This window comes from Vanellus vanellus (assembly GCF_965231255.1).
Source record: "Vanellus vanellus genome assembly, chromosome: 19".
Classification (NCBI taxonomy): Eukaryota; Metazoa; Chordata; class Aves; order Charadriiformes; family Charadriidae; genus Vanellus; species Vanellus vanellus.
In genome coordinates this window covers 5,226,182-5,251,816 of record NC_138924.1, presented here as the reverse complement: position 1 = coordinate 5,251,816, position 25,635 = coordinate 5,226,182, and the positions used below count along the sequence as shown (strand labels likewise).

The window sequence follows — 25,635 nt, the reverse complement described above, 5'->3', positions numbered from 1 at the left end:
GGAATTTTAATTACCTTGTCCTTGTTGCTGCCCTTGTGCAGGCAGGACACACTGTCCCAGCTCACCATTCAACCAGAGCTGCATACGAATAAATGGTTCTCGGCCTTTTTGGGTCAATTTACTCCATGGCTTTGGCCTGGAGAGCATGTCACTGACACTTCCTTGGGACAGCCCCAATACCTGAAGTGAAGCAACCAAGAACGGCACGTTAACACATTTGACGTGGAAGGGGGGTAGTCTAAGTCACTTCGCTTTCCTTTATTGCTGTATCCCTCGCGTCGCTTTTATACGGACAATTAGTAAAACTGCAAAATGACATCTGCGGGTAATTGATGGAAATGCTTTTCTCCTGCCGTGGTTTCCTTCTGGAGTGTGGGTTTTTTCCTGCAGGAACGGAGCGGCAGCACAAACGGCAAAAGGACGGCGCGAGATTTGCATGCTTTTCATATTTGGTGTCAAACAGTTTCATCAGTTCTAACAGGAAAAACACAGAGTCCAGACACACACAGGCAGATAAAACAGGAAACGATTGGCAGGTATTTTGTTCTCAAACAAAAATAATTGGGACTTTTGAGACTAGGCCTATGTTTGCTTGAGGGTTTTTTTGGTATGAATTATAACGATGTGTTTTCACCTGTAGCAGCGGCTGCTCCACCTAGGTAAATATTTAAGAATACAGCCCACTGCAGCAAAGGGGGGATTTCCGACAGGCAGAAGGCAACCACTTGCCTGGAATTCAGCACAGGTACAGGGGGTTAAAAATCATACTTAATGAAAGCTGCCACGGGATCTCTAATGACCCCAAGAGGTCAGGCTTTTCATTTCACATCTTAGTGAAAAGGTAACAGCGCGATGCCAGCTCCTATTATACTATCATATTGATTCAATTCTTTATAGGAAGAAGGAACACCAGATGTCCACCGCTTCTTACAGCCTGGGAGGAGAGTTCTGGTGGTCGGGGAACCCCCCCAAAATCTCACGTGGTCAATGCTTAGGGCCCACAACATGAGAACTCCAGAAAGCCTTATCGTGCATCGCGTATCTGTAATCAAACATTGCTTAAAAACACCTCAAAGCACGCTACGACACCAAGCACCAGGTGTAAGAAGTGACTGTGAATTCTTGACTTAAGGCTAAGGAGAGGTAGGGGATTTTCTGTGCGGTTGTTTAAATACCCTTGTGCGCATTTCCAAATGTTTAAAAAAAAAAAATGGAAAAATGCTCTTGTGTCCATAAGCTTCACTTATAACGAATTTAAGACTCTCCAGTCATGACAACGGTATTACCCAAATATTCCACGAATTCATTACATTAAGCATGGAATACCGAGCCTCAACAACGTTTGCTTCAGCTTTCCATGCTTCTGAACTCGGGGGCCCCACTTCCAATTACAAGCGGCTGAAGCCAATTCTTTGTATGAAAACCTGTGCAATTCGCAAAACACAGGAAAACGAATACTTTCCTTTGCGAGCTTATTTTTGAAAGACTTGACACACGAAGCAAAAACATTTTTCCGTAAGACATAGGTGGCATATCCCCCTCCGTTAACCCGGGCACAGCGCACATCGACAACACTGGCGTAACAAGAGAGAACCAGTTCTTTACCTTTTCCCCAAAGATCCTTTGGCAGATGCCATTCTTTGCTAGCTTTTCTTTGACCTGCCGCGTTAGCTCTATCGTATCCACTTCCTGGTACATATAAATCTCATACTGCTCGGGTGTCAGTGGAGGAACTGAAGGTTTGGATGGCTTTGACAAAGACACGATAGGGGATGAAGGGAGGGGGCTATTCTGTGGCGTCTCGCTGCGACTCGCCCCAGTCATGCTCAATTCAGAACTCTGGGAGTACGGAGATTCAGCGTTTGGCCACTCTTTCCAATACTCTGAAGAAGATGGTCCTTGGAGCTGGCTACGATCTGGCCTAGTCTGATTGCTGACCTTTTCTTTTCCACCACTGGCTTCCTCAACTTTTATATCTTCGGGAAGAGCTGTATTTCTTCTCTCATGCTGCACAGTATTCCACCAATGGTCCTTCCAAACACCACCACGTCCCAACTCATTTTTAACATGCCTCAACATACCCTGGGCAGAATCACTTACTCCGTGGAGCTCTAACACGGGCGCCTCCTGAGGCTCCTTTTTGAGCCCAGAGAGGTTCTGCAATGCAGAGATACTGGAATCAGTGACAGATGAATGTTTCTTCAGGGATATGGCCAAAGGAGAATAGCTGGAAACCGAAGACATTGCAGGCGTAGATACTAGTTTGGGGGACAGGATAGAAATGTCAGCTTGAGATAAAGGTGGTGTTTTTAAGGCAGGTTCAAGGGCAGCCTGCTGTGCCTCCATTTCTCGTCGGGCTTGTTGCAGAATGGATCGAATAGCATCATCAGAATTGCCACTGCTAGACGCAGAAGGCGGCTGAGCCGGCTCAGCTATGAAAAACAACCAAAAGACTAAATGCAACAGAGGAACATGCTTCATATTCAACACGTGCTACTGCAAACATTTCCCTGGCAGAAAAGGGGCTGCAATACATTTCTGGATGGGAGGGAAGAGTTTTCGCTAAGCAAAGGTTTGCACTTTTCAAACTAAAGTAAAATTTCCAAAGTTCTTCAATGGAAAATTGTTATCGTTGCCCAAGTGCTGGGCGTTTGCACGCACAGACTCAACTGCAGAAGTCTAGCACTACTTGCGCGTTTTCCACCATTGTAAAAATTTGCAAATAAACGCCTTTGAACATCAAGCCTTCGCCTCTTCCTCCCCCACCCCAAGTGGTCAATGACATTTTATAGTTCTGTTTACAAAGTTATTTTAACCTTTCACTTCTCTCCATCTCCACAAGTGAATCGGAAGACACACTCAAAACTGAACACAGCTGCGTTCACCTGGACAGACTATTAATATCCTCTTACAATATAAATAAGGTGAGTCCTTTTAACTCCAAAAATATAACACGCAAATTACAACACAGCAAGAACTTTAGTAAGAGACTTCACTATTTCAGTTGACAAGCTGAATACGCTCCTGCTTCCTGCTGTCTTGTTCCATGGTCCCAACCACTGAAATAAAGAGCTCTACAAAACTCAGGCTGACGCCTGGCCATCACTCTCCGCCTTATCCGAAGCCCCAGAATGGAGCCACGGCCGCTTTCAGAAGAGATAACACCTCAGTGCAGTATTTCAGTGGTGAACCAGGACTCGTGTGGCTGTGCCGCAGCACTCAGGGATGAGCAGAGATTGGAACGTGGGTGTAGAATTATCTCTGCAAAGCCAGGAGGTTTTTGCAACGGCATCTGCTTCCATTTAAGTTAGTCTCCACTGAGGGCCTCAGTGCTTGACAACCAGTTCCTCTGAAAGCTACTCTACAACAAACGGGGAAAGCAAAGCACTGGACAGTAACAGGGAACCCATACGCTGCAAGAAGTGGCCTCAAAGTGAAATAAGATTTGAAACGCGCTGTGTATTATTCTAGAAATTTTATGCCTCATCTGAATACATTTCCAAATTTGCCTCCCTGCGTTCCGTCCTGTCACACGCTATAAAATACATGAAGAGCTAAGAAATAGGAAAAAAGACAGTGGGACCACCTCTTCTGTTTTATCTACTGGTTTCATAGGGAGTTTTGAGGCTGAATTAATATTTTAAAGGAAGTCTGAGATTCTCAGCTGAAACAACGTGCTTGCAGTTTCCTGCGCACAGCCCACATTTTTCTCTATGTAACCACTACTTAGATAAAGTCGTATTACTTAAATCGTATATTAACTAGTCTTTTATATTTTGCCATGAGCTTAGCTTAGTTTTCATTTAAAAGCAACTATCCAAAACTGTAAATCAGTATTTACTTTAAAAAACGAAACAGAAGTAATACACAGCACTCTCTACTTCAGCATGAGCCCTTCAGCAGTACTGGAAACTCCTGCAAAGTTGGGAGGGCTATGGAGTAGACAGAAACATTACCTATGTGATGTGACAGCATACAGTAAGAAATTAAACTTATCTTGGGCTAAGATGTTAAACTAGCGATGTTTTGGGGAAAGGAAAGGCTTTTTGGATTTGCCAGTTCATTGACTGAATACATTCCGTAACCAAAAATGAAGTTATATAAAAGTTAGAACTGAGTTTGCCTATATGACAGTTTCAGGACATGACGTCCACAGTACGATGGTACCGTGTGACTGGGAATCACTGGCCAGATCGGGACCTTCACCCCCACAAATCCATTCAGTTCCCTCTCCCATGCAGGTGTCCCCCCGGGGCCTGGGTTAGACAGAAGAGAAGAGAAAGCAGGAGCCATTCCCTTTCCAAGGAGCGAACTGGCAGGTTCGCCCCGCAGTGTGACTGCCCGCAGGCCGGGGGCGGTGTAAGGGCGGCAGGGCTCTCTGCACTTGGAAAAAAGGTGTTTTTAGAAGTCTCACAGCGTCGCTCTCCCAGGAGCGGGGCAGAGCAGAGCTGGCAGGGCGCTGAGCTGAGACCCTGCCAAGCCGTGACACGTGTAACCTTAACTTGGGCTGCCTTATAGACAGAAACAACTCCGCTGAATAAAATAAAAAAAAAAAAAAAAAAAAAAAAAAAGCTCTTCAAACCCACATTCAAGGTTTTAAGAATATAATTAACTGACCAGAAAGCTCATGGTAATTGTTTTAATTAAAATCTGAACTAAAAGGAGTAAGAGACGAAATGAGACTGTACCTGTTTTCTGTACTTGCAGCTCCCTTTTGGCTTGTTCGAGAATGGATTTGATGGCTTCATCAGAGCCAGTCTCTGTGGTTCGGATCCTTGTGGTTATATTACCTGAAGAGGAAAACAAACCTAATGACAATGGGAAAACTTATTTGGTTGGTTTTTTTAACGCAGACAGTATATACTGAAATACCGCCAGCACGACCTGACGACAGTTTACACAGGACCTTTACCAACATTTACACCACCAAGAAGGTACTTAAACATAATGAAAGATAACCCTCATTGTGCAAAAAGCCTGCCCGCTAGCTGCACTGAAGGGTGGGAGCACTGGCACCACCAGGGGAAGAACTAGGTGGTCATATATTCCTTTTCCAGGGTAACGTACATAGGTCTATTCTTTTTCCTTTTCTTTTCTTTTTTTTTTTTTTTTTTTTTTTTTTTTTTTTGGAGGGGGAGAGGAAACAGAAGGGAACAGAACCAGAGGGGAAAGGCAGAAAGCTAAAAACACAAGACCAGGAATCACCTTAAAAATTTTATCAGCTGCTAGGCAAAGTAGGATGAGTATACATTCAGCCCAAAACAGAATTAAAAAGTAACTAGGTAAAAATAATTTTTAACTTTCTAGAGGTTAATACATTAAGAGAAACAGTCATTTAAACGCAGATACCATTTGAAGTACTCTCCAGCTAAGAGCTATTACTTGGTTCTTTGGTTTGGTTTTAGTTTTTTTTAACCGCTACGGGGCAGAAAAGGAGGGAAAACCACGACTGTGAATGCTATTGCACTTAACCGCATTTTTCATTACGAGTTTATCATTTGTAAGTGAGCTACGTCATTTCTGACTGGAGTCAAAATAACTACAGAGTTTCGGGGTACCCGTTTTTGGGTTTTTTTTTTCTTCCTCTTGTATTGCTAAAATTCTGCAACTAATTTATAATGAGTAAAAATGTTTGTACTTCCTGTTCAGTGACAATTTATCGATCTGATGTTCTCTTGTTACCCTTTTCATACACTGTACTGAAGTATCACACTAATTACCAGCGTATTAAAGTGTAGTCGTCACCATAAGTCCCATAAGAAGAAAGAAGTAAATCTAGACCAGAAGCAGTATGCGACTGATGTCAGATTACACGTAATTGTGCAACCTTCTCCCTCCAAAATCTCAAAAATAGCGAAGAGAGCATTTCAATAGATCTGAGGATTTTATAAAGCCACTTCTATCACTCATCGCTTTTTATCTGCGTACGCAGTGAGGTCGGGAGTGGAAAAAGTATCCAAACAGCGTTACGTTAGTACAGCAGCAGCAGAATTAGAAAAAGCAAAGTGTTCGTCTAACCCATGGTTTGTTTTATACTTACTGTCTGTTTTTCTATCAGATTCCAGGCCAGAATCAAACTGCACAGTTTTAAGGAAACACACAGCTAAAGCACACTCCACTTCCTAGGGATGGACCGCAAAGAAAAACACCTGCCTGTGACGTACCTTCAGACCCATTTCTTCGTTTCGGTACTTCCTGAAATAGTCTGTTCAGGTTCTGGCCTGGATTCTCTGTTGAAAAACAAGTTTGGTAAGAACAAAACAATCAGGGGATGGTGTCTCTGACATGAGGGGCTGTGCGACACGAGACGCCGGCAGCCCGGCCCTGAAGGTGAGGGCTCGAGCTGTCCTCGCCCCCTCGCGCCTTCGCCCGGGCGCGGGAGGAGCCGGCTACTTTGGAAGAAGCGAGGCTGGCTGATTTGTTAATAAAGATTACAGCTACGTTCGGAAAGGAGATTAGACAGATATAAATAAATGTCTAGAGATACCAAAAACGAAGAGGTTAAAGATGGGCAGATAATCCCCTCAAGTACAACCATCAAAAGGAAGAACAGATTGTAAATCTAACAGCGTGCGCTTTCCATTAAACAAAATCTAGGAAAATCCTGCCTGTCCTTTCCAATATTTCTTGACTGTAAACAACTTACTTTTCAGTTTCTCTAAATGTAAATCTCAGTCTTCGCTTAGGATGAATCACAACGAAATGCATGTTATTTCTTAAAATCGCTGCCTTAAATATGCAAAGCTGCTTTAAATTGGGATTGTTTTTTAATTACTCATCTCATGCATCACCTATGATATTTTGTCAAAACACTCTGGGGGAAGAGTCACACAAGACACAACAACAGCCCGGTCTCAATAAACAACCCCCGAATAAAAATTTTCCAGCGTTTCTGAGGGCCGATACCCTTAGTAGCTCCCGGCCCTTTTCACTCCGTATTTAGCTCCGACGCGGAGCTATTGGGAAGCGAGGGGCGTAAGCGTCCCTGCTGCCGGCTCCCGCTGCCGAACACAAGTCAGCGGCTAAAAATAGCATCCGCAAAGATACTAACCTGCTTGAGTGCCGAGGAGCAGAGCTAGAAAGCTGCACTTTCTGTACCTGACATCTGATTCGGGTGAAGCCAGCAGCAACGCACAAACAGCCCCGCAGGGGGAAGCTTCCGATTTTGAACATTTGAAACTAACAGGAAAACAGGGCGAGACCCTCGGCCGGCGAGCGCTTACCTCTCTGTCTACCCTGGATGCTGCGAAGAGCCAAGATGTTCTGCTCGTCCGAGAGGAACTGCTTCATCTTATGAAATGGCTCCTTGCCTCTCACAGTCAGCTTATTCCATGGCTTTGGCCGGGCTAGTATCTCGCTCACAGACCCTTGCGACAGTCCCAACACATAATGTCCAAATATCCGCTGTCCGATATTGTGCTTGATCAACTGCTCTTTCACCTGACGTGCAATTTCGGCCGTGTCTATCTCCTCGCCTTCAGAGATGCTCCCAGCACTTTCTGACTGGCTGGGAGACGGGGCCATGCCATTTACGTCCGGACTTTGTTGTAACGGACTTTGGGAAGATATGGAGTTTGTGCTGTATGGACCTGTTGAAAAAATCATGCTTGTGCTTCCTGCTTCCTGCATTGCCTTGGAGTAGAAGGACTGCATTAGCTGTCGCTGGAGGAGAGAGTTTAGTGCAAATTTTCCTGTGGAGGCCAGGGGTAAGCTGGGGCTCGCCAGGGATGAGCTGAAAAAGTCTTGACTTAAACCCGTTGGTGAGAACTGGTGTGTACCATTAGTATTGGAAGCCTGCTCCCCCGCGTTGCGGAGCAACTGAGAAGGAGGGGAGGCCGGCAAGGTTGCAGGACGCTGACTCTCAGGCTGGTCTTTCCCTTTTCTCCTGGCTGACCCTACAAGGAAGGTCAAACATAATGCATTATGGGGGATCAAGGAGGGAAAAACCAAGATAAAAAAATGCAAAGTTTGCCCCGCAAAGGGAAAAAGTGCAGATTGACAAGGGCCAATGAAGTGGCGGTGGGACTTTAGTTTTCGTTTTGGTTTTGGTTTTGGTTTCTTTTGTTGGTTTGTTGGTGGGTTGTTTTTTTTTCCATAATTGAAATTTTAGTAAGCCAAACAAGGCCCCCAAAACAAACAACATGCATTTCATGTTTGCACCTTTCTTGTATGTTGCAGCCTGGAGAATCCCCCTTACAAACATTAGAACAGTTACATGAAGTGCAGTTACACATTTAAAATAAATGCAGTTACAGACAGCAAGTCTCTTTGTTGTCTCTCATTCAAGACATTACTCGTTGGACCTGACTGAACCCAAGTGCAGCAAACATTTACATTTTGGAAGAAACCAATTCCGATAAAGGAATCACCATTAGGTGGATGCACCAAGAGCACTCAGTTAAAGTCATAAAACGCTTCAGAATTCAGTAATCCCAGGGCCAGTGGCAACTTTTAACTTTCTTGCAGCTGCAAAACCCATAAGCATTCAAGGATCTGGAAATTCCATGACTTGCCATTTAAAAAATGTGCACACAAGATGTAAAAAGCCCACGTTAGGACAGCCAAACGGCAAACACGCTTCGCTAAAAAGAAAAGGATTTTGTTTTTCCAAAGCTGACCTGCTGGTAGCGTATCTAAGTGTATCGGACAGGAAGATGACTGTGTTCGGCATGCAAACATTTTGCATAACATCGCGTGGGGGGGAAGAGACTTCTGGTGCCACGGATGAATTTGTTCCCAAAACAGAAGACGGCCTCAAACGCTACCCCTTGGTACATCTCGTAATGCCTCTCTCTCCTAACCTTTAAAGACTCTCTGAGGTCTCCAAGTTTTCTGTTCTGTTATTATCCAGCCTATAAAACTGCAGAAGTCAACCGTTATTCAGTGTTCCTCTGGCCTGTTAATCGTTCTGCCATGCATTAGCTCAGCCGTCCGTCTCTCGCTCAGCCCTCCCTCCCTTTACAAGACAGCAAACAAACCGGAATAGCCGAAAATCGGGTCAACCTACCACTCAGGTCACTATTAGTGATACGCAGCGTGGCGTTCTCGGACTGCAAGGAACGGTTCTTCTCCAGCAGCAGCACCTCCAGCGGTTTAGAGGCATCCTAAAGAAAATCAAAGTGGGAGGGTTGTTTCTAGAAGCATTAAGAGTCTCACTCAGGCACTAAAAAGGATTTCAGAAGAAGAAAACAAGTGCTCGTCTCTGCTCTGAACGCAGCTAGGGAATTCACCGTGCATATATTTGCAGGAATGGCTCAGTGTTCCTACGTGAGCCATAGAAGACATTCACTGTTTAATTTTCATTGTAAATCATTCATCAATTCCGCATTACTTTGAAATGTGTAACGGAACATTTTCTTAACCCTACTTATTTTAAAAAGGTACTGGCACACTTTCAGTTTAAAAGCTTCTTTTAATCTGATTAAAATAGGAGTTAAGATTATATTATTTCTTCTCGGTCAACTGACCCAAGTCAAGCATTTGCTTGACATGCTGCATTTCAGCATAAACAGCTTGTTCAAAAATAAAAATCAGTCACAGAAGCCTGCCATTTACCTTCCACTAAATATCTAACCCTTGATCATTAAAAAACATACTGAAAATTAATCCCAGTATATTGACATTTAGTTCAGATTTCAGAAGCAGGAATTTAATTCCTAACCTTTAAACTTAAGTAAGATTAATTGCTGGAAGAGCAGAGCCTTCTCCCGCTTTCTCAGTACAAAAAGGTTTCTTTTCTTTCGTGAACATTATTTTCAAGGCTAACAAAGACTTAAAAACGCTAAAATCCTTGCTCAGCGTACTCTCGGTACAAGAAACATGCAAATCTCAGCGTCGCCGTACACCGAGACTCTAGTATCTTTAAAAGACTCAACTTCACAATATTATGGTTATCCACTCCAGCACAGCTGAGTCATCATTCTTTGTCCTTGACCACTTACAAGAAATTAATAGGCAAAAAACGTTCAGTTCAGCTTTTTACATCAGAAAACATCAGGAAAACAACCATCAACCCATATGTCTCAACATCAACAGGAAATTCTCCACGCCAACACCAGCGAATCGCAAGACAAAATTTTCGTTAATTAATCGAACCGCTGAAGTAATTAAGAAAACAAAAGTAGGTTCAGTACCTGCGCACCAGAGCTTTCAGATGGTGCAAACTCCATGGATTTCAATATACTGTGGAAGGCAGAAAAAAAATTATTTTCTATTTCTTCTTTTCATAACAACTGCACTAATGAGCATTAACATTATCATTTCCTACTCTCCAGCAACACTCCAAGTGATAACAACTTTCCTTGCAGTAATGCAGCCTCATAATGAATATAGAATAACTATTCAAACTAGTTATTGGATACGAAAATTTTCTCGAGCATCATCTAAATCATTCCATATGCAATCCCACCAGGCCCGTTTAAAGCGTAAATTTAAAGGTTAATAAGGATATAACATTTTAAGCTGTCAGAAGGGATATAAATTTAGCTGTGAAGCTTGAAGGGAATGAAAAGGTTGTAGCAAAGCAACAAAACAGGGGGATCGCCACCACAGTTACAGTACTTTATATAATATACACCAGCTCACATAGCAAGGAAAATATGCACAAATAATCTTCCCGACCAAGACGCTACAGGCTAAAATGCAGTTTTTCATTTTAATAACCTCCTAGTTCTATGGCAAAGGGAAGACACAATGGCACAATATTTCTTAAGAAATATGAAAGATCCAAATATTTATAAGTACATTAAGAGAAGAATCTGATAGTCTCATTGTCACTATTTTATATAAATACTGAGCGGTCAAAGGACATCTCCCTTCAAAGTCTTTCGGGTAGAGTTGTACTGTCTGGCAAGTGAGAACCTTACAGGAATACAAACTTATGACTCTACTGTCTTATAGGTTTTTTTTTAAATAGGCCTGCTGCAGGCAGGACGGCAAGTTCCTCAGACTGAAGCAATAAATGATTTCAGCTTCTCATCGTACAAAGGCCACATTCATTTGTTGAAGAAAAATACGTAAACGGATATACATCATTTTTATACAGCATTTTTCATGTATAAAGCACCGGGAACTTTGTGAGGCAAGCAGAATGTGATTAATCATGTATTAAACGTGGAAACTGAGTCAAAAAAGGCAGAGGGGCAGTATTAACACGTAGGGAGTAGTTCTGGATGCCACCGGGAGTCAGCCAGGCACCCAGCACTCATTAACCGCCCCAGACCACGTGGCCTCCAGCTCCTCTATAAATCTGTCCCTGCATTAATGCAGAATTAGACGTCCATTAAGTGGCACTTTGGAAATCAGCGGCCTCAGTGACTCATTCAAGATCACACAAAGTCACAGCAAACCAAGGAGGAAAAAAAAAAAAAGTCATTCTGAGACAGAAACCTCACGCATTTCGCACCGGTGCATACTCACTGCATACAGTGTTAATTCTGACAGGCACTCCTACAAATATAATAATTAATAAAATCACAAAATTCTGGCCATCGGTTTCATCATACGGCGTCACTGGACGACAGCTCGTGCCGGCAGAAACCGCTGTCGATTACAGCCATGATGCAATACGCGAGCACAGAAAGTACCGCTGTTAAGACTCGTGCTTTACACGGGCGCAGCAGCTCACCCACAGGCAAAAGTGCCTCTTTTCTGCTATTAAGGGAGTCGCGCCAGCCAAGGAGAGAGGCTGCGCACTAATGGCTCGGGTTCTTAGAGCTCCTGGCATTGTACGGACGTCCCAGGCATGTGCACTCGGGCTGCTACGGCCGCTGAAGGCAAGTGTTTTTTGGGACACCTCTTCAGAGCACAGCTCTGCCTGCCAGGACTCCGAGGGGCTGCGGGGGACAAACAGGCAGAGACTCATGGAGGGACACCCCAGTCACTGGTAGGCAACTGCCTCCATCCTCCCACGGATTCTGCAGAGGAAGCCCTCTGAAAGGACAGCAAGTAGTAACGTACGGCCTCGCGACCGTCGACTAAGGAGACTTATCTGAATTTAAGAAAAAAGCAATTTGTAACTGCAAACGATCACGTGGCGCAAGCTTCCCACGGCCAGTCACCGCTGCTTCTCCCATTTCAGATCAGCAGCGCGCTCACCGCGCAGGGCTCCCAGTAATCCCCACTTACCACACTCGGCTTTGCCATCAGAGCGGTCCCGCAGCATACCAACCGCCTTCCTTCTGGATGGGACTAGACCAAAAGAAGCCGCCTGCTCTCGAAGGAGCGGGCGTGACGTGCTCTGACCACTACTGGTGCTGCCTACAGAACCAGACCGAAACCAGTCGGAAGCCTGAAGGTTTGTAACGTGTGTATCGGGCTCTGGGCACCAAAAGCCTGGCTTTAGAGCCCTGGTCCTGTCGTGCCTCCACCTGCGCAGGCGGCTCTAGCGATGCACTTTAGTTCCGAGCAGCCGGGGCCAGCCGGGACCTTCAGAAAGGATGCTGAACCTTGCAGCAGCCGCCTTTTTCAGCGAGCTTGGAGCAGGCATGCATATTCAAACCTCGGCTGGAAACTTACTGACCTCTGCCTACTTCAAGTGGATTCTTTGCTACCTGAAATAGCCTTCTGGCAATTTCACAGGTAATTTCCTATCCATTTAGAACCCAAAATATACTAAACCCCAGGTTGATGGTATCTTGAATAGCCCTTGGAGGAATATTCACTACAGCGGGTTCATTTTTTCAAAAAATGTAGAAGTTAAACATGTCAAAAAGGACTCTCCAAATGTGTCACAAAAGAGACATTTTCCTCAGGAACAGGAGGAAGCAAAATGTTTCTTTCCCCTTTGGATTCCAGGAATATCTTTGCCCACGAGATCTCGACTCAATCTGCTGCTCAAGATCAAGTTATCTCCTTTTTAAAGGAACGATCTTGTGACTCGAGTCTTCACATCTAAGACGACTTGAAAGATCTTACTCTAAAGCAAAGTGTGCATTGGGACAGCTCGGCTTTCTGTTCGTGGGATCCCGACTGCAGAGGCAGGAGGGGCAGCGCTGTCGTGTTACTCGGGAGGGAACCGAAAGGATGCACGGAGCTCTCCGATCTCAAAAACGGGGATTTCTGCCAATGCAGAAAGCAAGGAATTCTCCCAGCTCAGATCTTGACGTGGGCCCAGTTAAGTTCCTCCAAGGTTAGAAGTCGGCTGACACTGAGATCCCTCAGCCTAGAACGCCTCTAACATCTTTGGGAGGATTAAGGAAAACGGGCAAGTGCCAGAACAATGGAGAAGTTTATTCTCTTTCTTCCTTACTGACAAGATCCCTTTCTCCTTGGCGCGTGCGCGCACCACGAGCAGCTCATTTCTGTCAGTGTTTCAGGGCACAAAGGCAGTCGTAGTAGGATTCAGTCTAAGGGATACCAGATCTACAGTAATAGACTTTTCATAGTTTGACTTCAGATCACGCCGCCGCTCTCGGGTGGTGTATATTTAGATTTTGGCACATCTTTTGGACCAGACAGGAGCAGCGAGGGCGGCATGAACGAGCTGCTGTGAGGATGCAGCGCTGCCAACATCTGCGGTGCTCTCACCGAGGGTCTTGACCCCCTGCACCGCCCAGCAGGACGGCGGATGGACCCCAGGCTACCTACAAGCTAGCTGGCTGTCCCGCCAAAGTCACCTGCCCAGATAAAATACGTTACCCACAAATTAGGGGGTATAAAAGCTTTAACGGCCAATTTACTGGCACCCAAAAAGGGCCACTTCCAGGAGATTCTCCCATCTGTTCCACCGCAGGCTCATCTTGTAATAACAGGAACAGGCAGAAGCACCGGGTGAACACTCCTGTGTCGTGGCTTCTCCTCACCTTCTTATCTGCCGTCCCACCCCTGCCCTCACGTAAGTCAGGGTTGTGAAAAAGAAAAGAAAAAAAAAAAAAGGCACTACCGGCAGGAACACAGGGATCTAAATGAGTTTCATATCCGAAGTAAAGGCATTAAACCAGGTAGGATTTAAAACTCATTCGCTGTTTGGGTACATTCACATTTTGGTAACTCATGTAGCAAATTGGAACAGCTTAATTGCCGTTCGCTACTTTACAGATGAGGGCATAAACCAGCTGAAATCTGAAGATGCATTTCCTTAATTCAGAAGAGAAAGCGGACATATCTACCCATATCACTAAAACCATGACGCTTTTTTGAGCCCAGTTAATATTCAGGTATAATGCCCAAAGCAAAGGACAGCCCGTTTTGCACTTGGCTGAAACTGTACACCCACGTCAGGGCGCGCTGCAGCGAACCAGAACCGCAGCCAGCGCGCCTGGCATGTAACAGCACCAGGGGCTGGGCAGTCCTTGGGCTCCCAAGCCCAAACCTGCTTTCCGTATTCTCCGGGGACATGTAAACAAAAGCACATGATTCCCAGCCTCATCTGAAATACCTCATTGAACAAGGTAACGGTTTTTCATTCTTCTTCAAATACACGCACAAAAAAATGCCAGAATGATGAAACAAGAGATGGAGTTTCTTGCAGTTATTTAAACCATGACACTAAACATATTTCTAGTCAAAAAACTTCTCCTCTGAACCTGACAGCTTATCTTGTTATAGTTTAAAATGAGGCTCTCTCAAGTCTCTTAAAAAGCCCTTGAAATAGGAAGAGGCTGTTTGTGGCTTTAGTTTAAAACCACAATATATCAGCAAAAATATACAGTGAAACACGCACAGCATTCAAATGGCAAGTGCTGAACACCGGCTGGCGAACCCATACAACGGTATTATGGCCAAAGGCCCGGAGCTACATTCCTGGTCCACGTTGGCTGGGGATTTTTGAAGAGTGGTCCCCTTAAAATACCACAGATTTTCAAACTTTTTACCCTTGGGGGATGATAGGTTTAGCACCTTTCCTTCGTGGACACTTGTATTATTTGCCATTGCGATACTCTGCTGCAACAAAAAGAACTCTCAAATACAGCAGTTGCGCTGGTTCTGGATGCAATTCCTGCCAATATTCCCGATTTCCCCGTCTTTGTGGTTTTGACTGGATTCTTTATTGTTCCAAGAACACAGATTTGTGGCTTCATTTAACAATTGTTAAACTAGAGTTTGTGAAAAAATCATGTAAGCATTTAACACTTACTTCAGTTCTTTCTTAACCTCTTCATAATCAGCCTGTCCTTTCAGTTTTTCTTCCAGTTGCTTTAAAAGAAAGAACACGGATTTAATTACTTAGATTTTTTTTTTTCTGCAGGCATTCAAAATCATCTTTAAATTATTCCATATATACAGCAGCGCACAAGTGAGGGTTAATGACTCATACCTAATTTACATATATTAGAAAACAAACTATAACCAATTCTACGTAAACACAATTAGACCTCCCTCTTCCCTTGTTTACAGAGTGCCAAGCATTACAGGATGCAGCAGGTCCCAATTCGGCTGTTTGCAATGTCGCTGTCACGTGTTCAGTAAAGAGCTCGGGGAAGGCGGTATTAAAAATGGGGCAGCTGAAACTTTTACGAAACTGATAAATTGAGTAAACACGCAGGACGCGTTGGCACATACTGTATTCTTAATACAACAGTTCTTGATAACCTTATCTACGCGAAAAAAAGCCCGAAGAAGCTGTCGTTGACTGGAACGCCTTAGGCTTGTAAGACCTCGACGCTGCCTCGTGCCCAAACCAAAGTCGTTTCACAAGCATTACTTATTGCAATAACTAATGTGATTACACACCGGAGATGAAGCGCTGAGACCAACTCAGCGGGTCTTTCTGCTCAGGTCGGCCTGACCTGCGGCAGTCTCAACGGCTTCTCTGCGGTGCGAAGATGCCACAAACGTTGAGGCAAACCTCCTACCACAAGCCATCACGCAATGCCACGCATTCGGACCTTACCCAAGAGCCCCTGCTCCCAACAACAGTGCTCATCACTACAGGGCAAATGCTTCGGGAGGCCTAAAACATAGTGATACATAATTGATGCCGTTACGTTGCTTGCGGAAGCCACGTTCATTTCCCACTAATCATTTCTTCGCTTAGTACAGGCACAGCTGACCTAAGCAAAGAAAGACCAGAGCTTACTGGCTTGCAGCTTCCATGGATAGGTTCAGGCTATCTGCTGCACTTCACTTTTGGTGTTAAAATTGGCACAGAATCCCAAAGATCACAGGAAACAGAAATAACACAAGGACGTACCACCCTCAAAGACAGAACATCTACTTTGAAAAGGAAAGGAACGTATGACGTGAAAAATAGGGCTTTATGTGCAGGAGAGGCTGCCTTCAGTGGAGAAGTGAATTCAAGGAGGTCCCACCCCGCCGCTGGGCTGCTCGGAGGGCGCAGGAGGAAGGCAGGGAAGGGCTACTGTGAACGCAGATAATTTTAGCAAACCCGTTTAAAATGCAGCCCCGTAAAGTGCTGCAGCGACACAGTCATGGGTGCACGAACGGCAGGGCTGGGCCAGACCAACTGTTAGAACTGGGAACCTCTTCACCATGCTGTCATGGCAAGTAAGCCCGGGTGTAGGTACCCCCACCCCGAAGCCACCCAACGGGCACAAGCAGCAAACCTGAACACTGTGTAGTACAGCACTCACAGATCAGCGAGTCGATCATCCAAGACACTTTAATAATTTAAACGAGGCTTCTTCAGATGACGACAACAGCAGCACGATGGGGTACTGCGCGCCCAGCTATTTTGCCGTCTTTAAAGGATTCCCTGTCACGCCCTGTCCAGCATATGCGTTGCCGACATTTCTGCCTTGCCGCTAGTATATCTATTAAAAAGCAGTGGCAAAGCAGCCATCCCCATTACAGCCCTCTTAAATTCCCACTCCTGCTTTTTGATACCATAATCCCCAATCCTGAGCCACTGCTGACAAGAGGCATCTCCCAGCAGTAACACACGGACGCTGCTCTGGCCGCCGCTCAACAAGCAGCTCTGAAAGGATGGCCACCGCCGGCTCTTGCAGGGGAGCAGAAACTGCTGTTAAGGGCGGAATTTGCACTCTATGGGACACTGGTGAAACGAGTAGCCTCTTAAAGGGTCTTGCGTCCTAGCATCCTTCGCAATCAGGAACTTGTGCAGTCATTCGGATTAAGTAATAAGAAAAGAAAAGAAAAAAAAAAGGCTATTTGAGCTAAACCATTATTATTTTTTTTTTTACCTGGAAAAATACAGGGCAAGGTTTAGTCATTTCTTCTGGCACGTCCTGCCTTACCAAATTTCAGTTACTGCCTGGAATTATAGGGAGTACCAACTTTGCTTTACGTGGCAGACACAGTGCTACGGGTGCCTCGGCCCTGCGAAGAAACCCTGTGCCGGTGTAATAAGGGAAACCCTGGTTGAGGCAACCGGGAAAAACCCTACAAATATCAAAGATGCTGGAGGTTTCGATAACCTCCAACCCGTGCTGAAATCTCATTATGCCAACGTGACGGACAGCTTTAGAACTCCGCGCAGGCGATGGGAGGACCGCGCGGATCCACACGGCACCTTTCACTCTGCCGGCTGCCTCTCGCCGCTCTTCGGGGCTCTACAGCTGAACGCAAAGATACCCTACGATTCACCTCTTCCATAACTCTGGGACTTGTCACATTTTTGGGTCTACAGCAGATGAGGTTCTACAGCAGGGATAACCGGCTATTGACACTAGTCCTCAGTATAAAGAGCACTGGAATTAATTTAGAACAAGCAATATCCTGGATTAATAGGTTAGCTACCTATGCAAGGATGTGCTGAGAAAAAAAGCCTTTTGTAGAAAGAGACAGAAAATACAGAAAAAATAACAATTCCCATTTTAAAGAAATCTATATTAAATTTAATTCTGTATAGCTATATGTTATACCCTGAAAGTATTTCTGGAAATTTTAGGTACAAAACACAGTTTAAAAAAAAAAAGAAAAAAAAAGAAGAAAAAAAGATGTTGACAGAATGAAGCTGTTTTGGACTCTCAGGTACTTGTATGCTGTTATAGCAGTATGGCAACCCGCAATATTTTACTTCGAATTGTATAAAGAACACATCCATCCATCATTCCCAAGTACCTAATACAGAGATTGTTGCCATGGAAAATCTGCACCTAAATGTATACTTTACTAAACAATATAAACTAACAACTGAGAACGCAATGCCTGTATATAAGCAGACCATTTAGGTACTTGGCACCTTCCCAGTCAATGACTGTTTTTAAATGTATTAGTATGGTAATTGTTTCAAAAACACTGTAAAATGCACAGAACGTGGTATAACAAAAGTTCAAGCTGTGAGACAATCTGGAGGAACTAATATCTTGCACTAAATATCAACCTGGTTAATTCAGACAAAATATATCTTAACGTCCTCCAACACAGAAAAATGCAGGGAGCCAGAGGACAGAAGGACGGGACTGGTGGCATTTCTGCACACTAAATTTGCAGATATTCCATGTTAAGGAATCATCTTGCATTTGTTGTACGACCGACCCCACGTTACAGCATGAGAAGACAGGTTCCCCTCTTGTGTTATTTTAACAAAAAATCATCCCTGCATTATTAACTAAAGTGTCTTAGGTGAAACAGCCTGGGCTATATTCAGGGGCTTAAAACATTTTGAAAACCCCATTGGACTAACGGCGTCATTCAGTTCAGAGCGATAAACTAAAAAGCCCGTATTTAATTAACCTAGGTTATTTGATCTCTCGCTTTGCTAACTAGCAGCGATGTATTTTAACGGGGTAGCAGGGAAGCTCCAACTCCCAGCAACAAAGGGTTAACACAATTATAGTTAGATAAGTCTCGTTACTAGAGGACACGTTTTGATTATTAGATCAGATGAAGATAAAGAAGCAATAATTTTGAAAGTATTTCTGTATTGTTTCATTAAGTCATAGAGTATTAAAGAATTCCCCCAAGATATGGTCTGAGAACATTGCTTTAATTTGTGAAACTGTGATTCGTTTTTTTTTTGTGGAGGCAACCACTACGAGCTCAGTTATTTTAGAAGCGATTCCTCTATAATCAAACGTGAGATCAACACATCACCACTGAGATTTGGTTCTTTGTCCAGCAGATCTCAGACACCGGTTTTCCCAACACTTTGGAGTAAAAGTACGTATTTGGAAATATTTGTATATTGCAACAAATAAGGTTAAAGAGGGTTGAAATGACTACAACTTTATCAATAGAGTCACTGCATCAGACACTATCAAGAGGAACCTAAATAGCATTAGCCGGGCAAGCCTATGAGAAAACGGAAGGAGATTACTGAAATGAAAATCAAAGACTTGCTCTGTCATTTCTATGATCCTATTCCCTTTGAAGTTAATGGCTAACTAATACTGACCTCACCAGGAACACGCTTTATTCCCAGAAAATCTGTCAAGTGCAAGGACTCAAGATATTTTCTATCAGGCTTTATGAAAAAATAAAAAACCCCAGAACACGGGCGTAGCCAGCAAAACGTGTGCCTCCGAACCGTCCTCCCTCATTAAGAGAGGTGACAGACGGGCAGAGACCCGCACCGCAAATAGAGGAACCTAATAGGTTTCCTTTGCTCGATTGAATTTTCATAAAAATTCTGCCAGGCTGTCTTAAAACATGCAGAAAGCTTACTGAATGCAACGCTTCGGCTTTCAGCCCTAACAGACCCTTGTCCACATAAATTATGCTACACCAGAGCAAAACTAGTAACCTCTAAAAAATGCCAGAATTAGAACAATTTGTAAGAGTTTCAACTGAACATTAAATCATTCTGATAGAGGAAAGCTACCCGCGCCGCACTCAGAGCTAAGTGGGTACCATCAGCCTCCTGCTTTCAAAAAACTCTCAGACTATAAAACCTCCGAAACTACGAAGTCTTTAATGGAACGGACAAATTTATCTTGTTTACACTTTGAAGCTCGTAGATGGTAGAACAATGAAAGAGACAGGAGTTGCAGGAAGCTGATTCATAACACACGTCAGGAAACATTTCTCGTGCTTACTGCTAGCTCAAAACTGTGTGGGTTAGCGCACCAGGGAAGTAAAGCTGCTGAAAAGGTAAAGGTAAAAGGGTCACTCACAAAATCGGTAGATGTTTCTTCTGGTGTTAGTGCAGTGCTACCGGTATGCAAGTGAGCCTAGGACTGGACCGCTCATTCTAAATGAGAATTACTCTGCAGGAAATACACAGTTTAAAAACCCCCAAAGCTTATTAAGGCTAAAACCTTTCTCTTTGTCTCTTGATTTAACTTGGGTTTATGCCCTAAATGATACACTCCCCTTTTCCGGTGGAGAGAAGTGGAGGGGGTCGCAGGTAAATTCAAAGATAGACCACAGCACAATAAGCGTTCCTGGCAAATCTGCAATACCGATCGCTGGAATGGGAACTAAAAGTTTTAAAACCTAAGAAGGATTTTCTGTGCCTTTTCAGTCCCGCTATTTCACTACATACCCATGGTAAATATACGTTGGGATTGGTTGGTGATTTTAATTCTAAAGGTAGCCATGTTCTGCAAAAACAAAATTTCAGAACAACAAGCGCTAGGTAAATTAAATTTCAACAAAACTGTCATCACTTAGAATAAAACATCACAGAAACTGGAATTCAACAGCATCCTGAAGAAGCCAATGGCTTTTTCGGTGCCTCTCAGAACCACAGAAAACTTACATCAGTAAAACGCAATATTGGCACGTCAGTTATACCCTGCGAAAGCCGCTGAGCGCAGAACCCAGCCTTACTTTGAGTGTGCTGTTTTTGGCGGTCAGCTGCTGCTCCAGCTGTGAGATTTGGCTGCTGGAGTTCTCCCGCAGCTTGGTGAGGCTGCCCTGGAGTCTCTGGACATCTTCTACCAGCTGGGCGATCTCCCGCTCCTTCGCAGCCAGTTCTACTTCCAAACTGGACCGTGTTAGCACCTCGATGGCCTGTTCCTAACGTGAAAAAAAGTAACAGACACATGAATTAAAAGAAGGCAACAAGTTCGAATTCAGGGCAGTTAGGTTAAGGACCAAGCATGGCATCGGGTGGCACGAGAGACAGAAATAATCTCTAAATCCTGTGACTGACTGCGTGACTCTGGAAGATGAACCTTTCTACTCCCCAGGACAGCTCTTTGGTAAAATAAGGATAATGGAGAGAATAAACGTCCCTATTTCCTAAGTGTACTGGAAAGATGCAGCCGTGAAAGTCAAGGGATTCTACTGAGATCTATTTATTATTAATAGTCCAAATGCTTTGACAACTATGAAAATCTGTGCTTACAAAATACTAATCAGATAAAATATTCTGAAGTAATGGAGCAGAATTTCTTAATCGGGAACAGCAGAGTCATGTGCCTTTGGCTTTTCGTATGCATGCCACACGTTCCAGGCAAAATTGTCAAAAATTGCCCCAAAGTGCTACTTCCAGTGAACTTGCTCCCTGCATGCAAATTGTTCACTGTTAACATTACTGCTAGCAACCAAAGCCTCTCCTCCATGGGGATGAAGATAGATGTGACAGCTGTTAAGACGAGGCCATTCTCCCTATGGTCTCCACTTTCAGAAATTCCCTTTCCTAAATCAGGATTTTTCTTCTTCCAGTTTCCGACGGCTGCGAAATCTGTCCTCAAGCCTGAAACTTCCTCACTAGACCGACTTTCCCGTAAGACAAGAAACAAGAGAGGACAGAGAAGTTGAGAAGAAGGTAGGATCTATTCAGAAAAGGTAATACAGACTAATTGTACCATCTCCTTTGCCTCCTTTTGTGTTGAGAGATCAACAGCTATAATGCATCGGAGAGCTCTGAACCTCTCTTCCATGAAGAACATAAGGAAATCCTCGTGCAGATCTGGGGAGCACGAGGCAGCCCAGTGATGGACGCATGTCGCACTAAAACCCCTAAAATGCGTCTTACAAATGTTAATGGCTGTTCCTCAGAAAACACCAGTGAAGTAGGAAAGAATTCATTTACCAAGAGAGAGACAATGATCGTAAGCATTATACCAAAGATCCTACAGCGAAAGAGCTGAAAATTCAACCCACCCATGCTGTCACCCGAGCACTTTCCTTACAATTCAAGATGACACTGCAGCAGATTGAAATATACTCCAAACCCTCTTCTCTGGAAAATACTGGCACAGCAAAACACCTTTTCTGTATCTTCTAAACACTTAGCTCGATTCTCAGTGGCTACATAGCAGTGTATCTCACAGAATGCTACATGTACGAACAGCAGTTAACAACGCTCTCCTATTACACTGAATTATACTTTTAACTTGAAAAAACCTCTAATTTGCTTGCATGAAACATCACAAGTTGTATAATCATCTGCTGCTTGTGCCTATTGAGACTAGAACGTAGAGTCTGAAATAAGATAGATAATGATCATTTTCATCCTGCAGTAGTTGTCATATTAAATATAAATGAAGTGCAGAAGTACTATTAAATACAAGACAGACCTAATGTTAAAATAATGATAAGACTAGGACACGAGATAGGAAGAGGCAGGTAATTCAGAGCTACAAGTGATATTCAGGCTCTTTATTTTTTTATTTTTTGTTTTGCAGCCTGCTTGTCTGTCTTTTGACTTCTCTGAGAAAATACCGGGTCACGTTAATCTGGAGGACTTATGGTTTGTTACTCATTCTCTGCAAACGTATTTTAAAAGCAACCATGTGTTTCTCTGATACCAGAGTCAAGCACGTATGCGGCTCACAAGAAAAAAAAGCAATATAAGGAGCGTGATTTCTTTTGTTTGTTAAATCTGCTGCTTAGAAGTAGACTAAATTTCACTTAATTGCATATTTACATTTAAATACGCCTATTTCTCCTTTGGCAAACAAAAATCAAAATAATCTGTCCGCTCATCTGCGATACCTGTTAACCCAGGACCAGCTGGAGTCCCCCAATACCACCCTGTGCCCGCAAGGTCCCACCAGGGGAGTCAGCGCTACCAACCTCCCCAAACGGCGGTGTTTGCTTTACTTAGGAACGCACAGAGAAGGCAACAAGCAGGCAAACCTTTAGGAGTAGAGGATAGCTTCTCAATTGTCTAAGCTTCTCATATTGGATTTCTAGGTGTAATTCTCAGTTTAGGTATATCCAGTGAAAACTGGAACGATACCAAATTTGTCTCTGGTTCTTCTGACAGCCCATACACTAACAAGCCCCAGAAACGGGCCGGCGGCAGGTCCCGCTAATGCAACACCTCTGGGCAAAGCTGGTCCCCTGGGTCTGGAGCTCCGTGCCTCCACCCTGCCCTCCAGGCAGGCACCTGCCGATGGCCCACCAGGGCGCTCTTTGTTATACCGCATTGCTGCCTTTCTGTTTCCTCTGCTGACGCTCCCAGCAACGTGAAATAATTTCTGAAAGGTGCTGCTGTCCGCCTGGACCGGCGGCCGTGGGATCTATGGATCAGCGTACCAGTCACCACGGAGCAGAGTGACCTCCGTCCTTCCCACGGTCTTCTGCGGCCACCAGCCCCCTTAGGAGCTTAACCAAACTGCAATCCCGAAGGAACGCCATTCCGTTTCAGTTAAAATATTACTCCAAACAGATATTTTTATAGCTGCGAGCATAAATTGAAAGAGCTGTACTGCAGGAATGTCAGAAACCTGTAAGAGTCAGTAAATATTTTCTCTCACCACATCAGGTGCCTTCTGGATCTGCGTAGCGAGTTGGAGAGATTTGTTAGCTGACGAGAGCTGCTCCCTTAAGGTCTCTGCCTCTCTCTGAGCCACCTCTGCCCTCTGAAGGAAATGAAAAGGGGTGAAAAGAGAAAATACATTCAGTTTAACAACTGACAATTATTACAAGAACATTCATCAATTCATGCCTGACTGAATATAATTGATTTTCCTAAACACTCAACCTAATAAATGTTAGAAAAAAACATAGAATGTGATGGATTTTTATTTTAAACAGTACAAGGAAGAAATAATTGAGCGATTATGACAGTAATTTAACGCTAGGAGCAAGGAATCCCCTGCTGATACTAATGCTGCGGCCCACTGAATTTCCCAGACTGAATAAATACAAGTGGAAATGGAGTCTTTTTATTCAATTTCTTTCTATTCTCACAGACCAAGCAGATTTTATTGCAAGGTTCCTCATGGGAATAATTCTCACGGGTAAATGCTGAATTAAAAGATATTCTGACCATTCTCTCTAACACACATACAATGTTGTGGGCTGTCTTTCTTCAGTAATTATTTCCCAAAACATGAATCGTTAGATTCTGTTCTTTCAGCAGGTCTATTTATTCAACAATTTTTATTAACCCTAAACTGACAATTTTGCACAGATCAGTTACCAACCGCTGAGGATTTATGCAATATCTGATAAGCCTGTGACTTGGCTACCAGACAAAATTCCCATACAAATATTCAATAATAATAGAAAGGAGAGAGGCAGAATTATGAGGAAAGATTGTCTGTGTAAGACTTTGGGTAGAGACAGATGGATCAGTGACTGCAGGCAATAAATAGCAGCAAAGTCCTTTCCATAACCGAGAATAAGCTTCTGTTAAGAAAAGCAGAACAAAACCTGGGTGTTTTTACAGTATATATTCCTCCTGGCCAGACTTTCTTCTCCCTTTTTTAAAAAAAATGTATTTTATTGTTATAAATCCACATTGCCTACCTCCATGAGTAATCAGTTTTTCACCTGGGCTGCTCCATGCAAACCACACTGCACTTTCAGCAGAAGAGAGCTAAAATAATTGTCTCTCTCCAGAGATATGTCTAAGACATATCACCAACTCTTCCAAATCCATGAACTGCCACCAATCAAGGCCAAAACTTTTCTTGACCGATTTTTCCCCTTTACACTGATGGGTCCCTTCCTTTGTGGAACAATAAATTCATTTTTAAGCCACCGAAACCGCCGTATTTCTGTGTGCCAGATTCTCCCCCCTTTCAGCTAATGCTTTTGAAAACTTAAAAAACTTAAGTCATCTAAAACAGTGAATATAAACCCTATATCCCTGTGCACGTGCATGGTCTTTGACTTACTAGTCAAAGCAGAGACTCTGTCTGCATCTTTAATCAATCAGTAAACTAACGGCAATCAAATACTAAACGCATCATCTGCGCTATTTGCTCACAACATTATATTAAATGATTTTGCATAGGTTCTACGTCTGTAATTAAAATGTGATTGTAAAAGTACAGTGACACGGCTCTAATAATCACAGCGAAGGACACAACCTATTGTGTGCACGAAAAAATGGCAGCAGCGTTAAAAAGGCACAAAAAGAGAAAGTTTACGCCGTTTGTGCAGCTGGATAACATTAGGATTAAAAACCGAGCCAACGATTCAGATTGAGATACCTTATTTTCTCGCACTTTATTAGATGTAGATGTCCGTATCCTGATCTAATAACCGCTAAACAACTCCAGCAAAGGAGGACAAGTTACTACACCGTGGCACTTGCTCTTGCGTCCGCTGCTGTATAAGTAATGGGTTTTGCAGCCTTAAGCAATCCTGCTGATGGCTTCCATTCACAGCAGCATTGTTTCGAGAATCTATTCAGCTCGCATGCAAGCAAACCACAGAGGATATTTCTAATAGATGTTACATCTGCATATACAGTAAGCCGTCAGCTGCCCTTTCTGCATAGCCTCCCCAGCCAATTCACACCACCTGTTGTAATCCTGTGAATAATATTAGACACGACTTCATACCGCGCGTTGTTAAAAATACATCAACAGAAACTTTGGGCAATTCTGTTTGGGAAATACCGGTCGATTATTCTCCTTTTTT

At 43.7% G+C, this 25,635-nt stretch overlaps 1 protein-coding gene across 3 annotated transcripts in view; it reads right to left on the bottom strand.

Annotated features, from left to right (window-relative positions):
• CUX1 (cut like homeobox 1) overlaps positions 1 to 25,635 on the bottom strand; it is a 285,607-nt gene that overhangs the window by 69,237 nt on the left and 190,735 nt on the right. For 2 of the 3 annotated variants that reach the window (XM_082493162.1, XM_082493163.1), the window contains exons 10-19: positions 23,517 to 23,621; positions 20,635 to 20,823; positions 15,077 to 15,135; positions 10,134 to 10,182; positions 9,008 to 9,104; positions 7,224 to 7,895; positions 6,165 to 6,230; positions 4,689 to 4,790; positions 1,606 to 2,432; positions 15 to 180 (exon numbers count right to left, since the gene is read on the bottom strand). In XM_082493162.1, coding sequence (XP_082349288.1) covers positions 15 to 180; positions 1,606 to 2,432; positions 4,689 to 4,790; positions 6,165 to 6,230; positions 7,224 to 7,895; positions 9,008 to 9,104; positions 10,134 to 10,182; positions 15,077 to 15,135; positions 20,635 to 20,823; positions 23,517 to 23,621 — 2,332 coding nt within the window. The remainder of the gene's footprint in view (positions 1 to 14; positions 181 to 1,605; positions 2,433 to 4,688; positions 4,791 to 6,164; positions 6,231 to 7,223; positions 7,896 to 9,007; positions 9,105 to 10,133; positions 10,183 to 15,076; positions 15,136 to 20,634; positions 20,824 to 23,516; positions 23,622 to 25,635) is intronic. The other variant, XM_082493164.1, reaches the window with a different exon arrangement.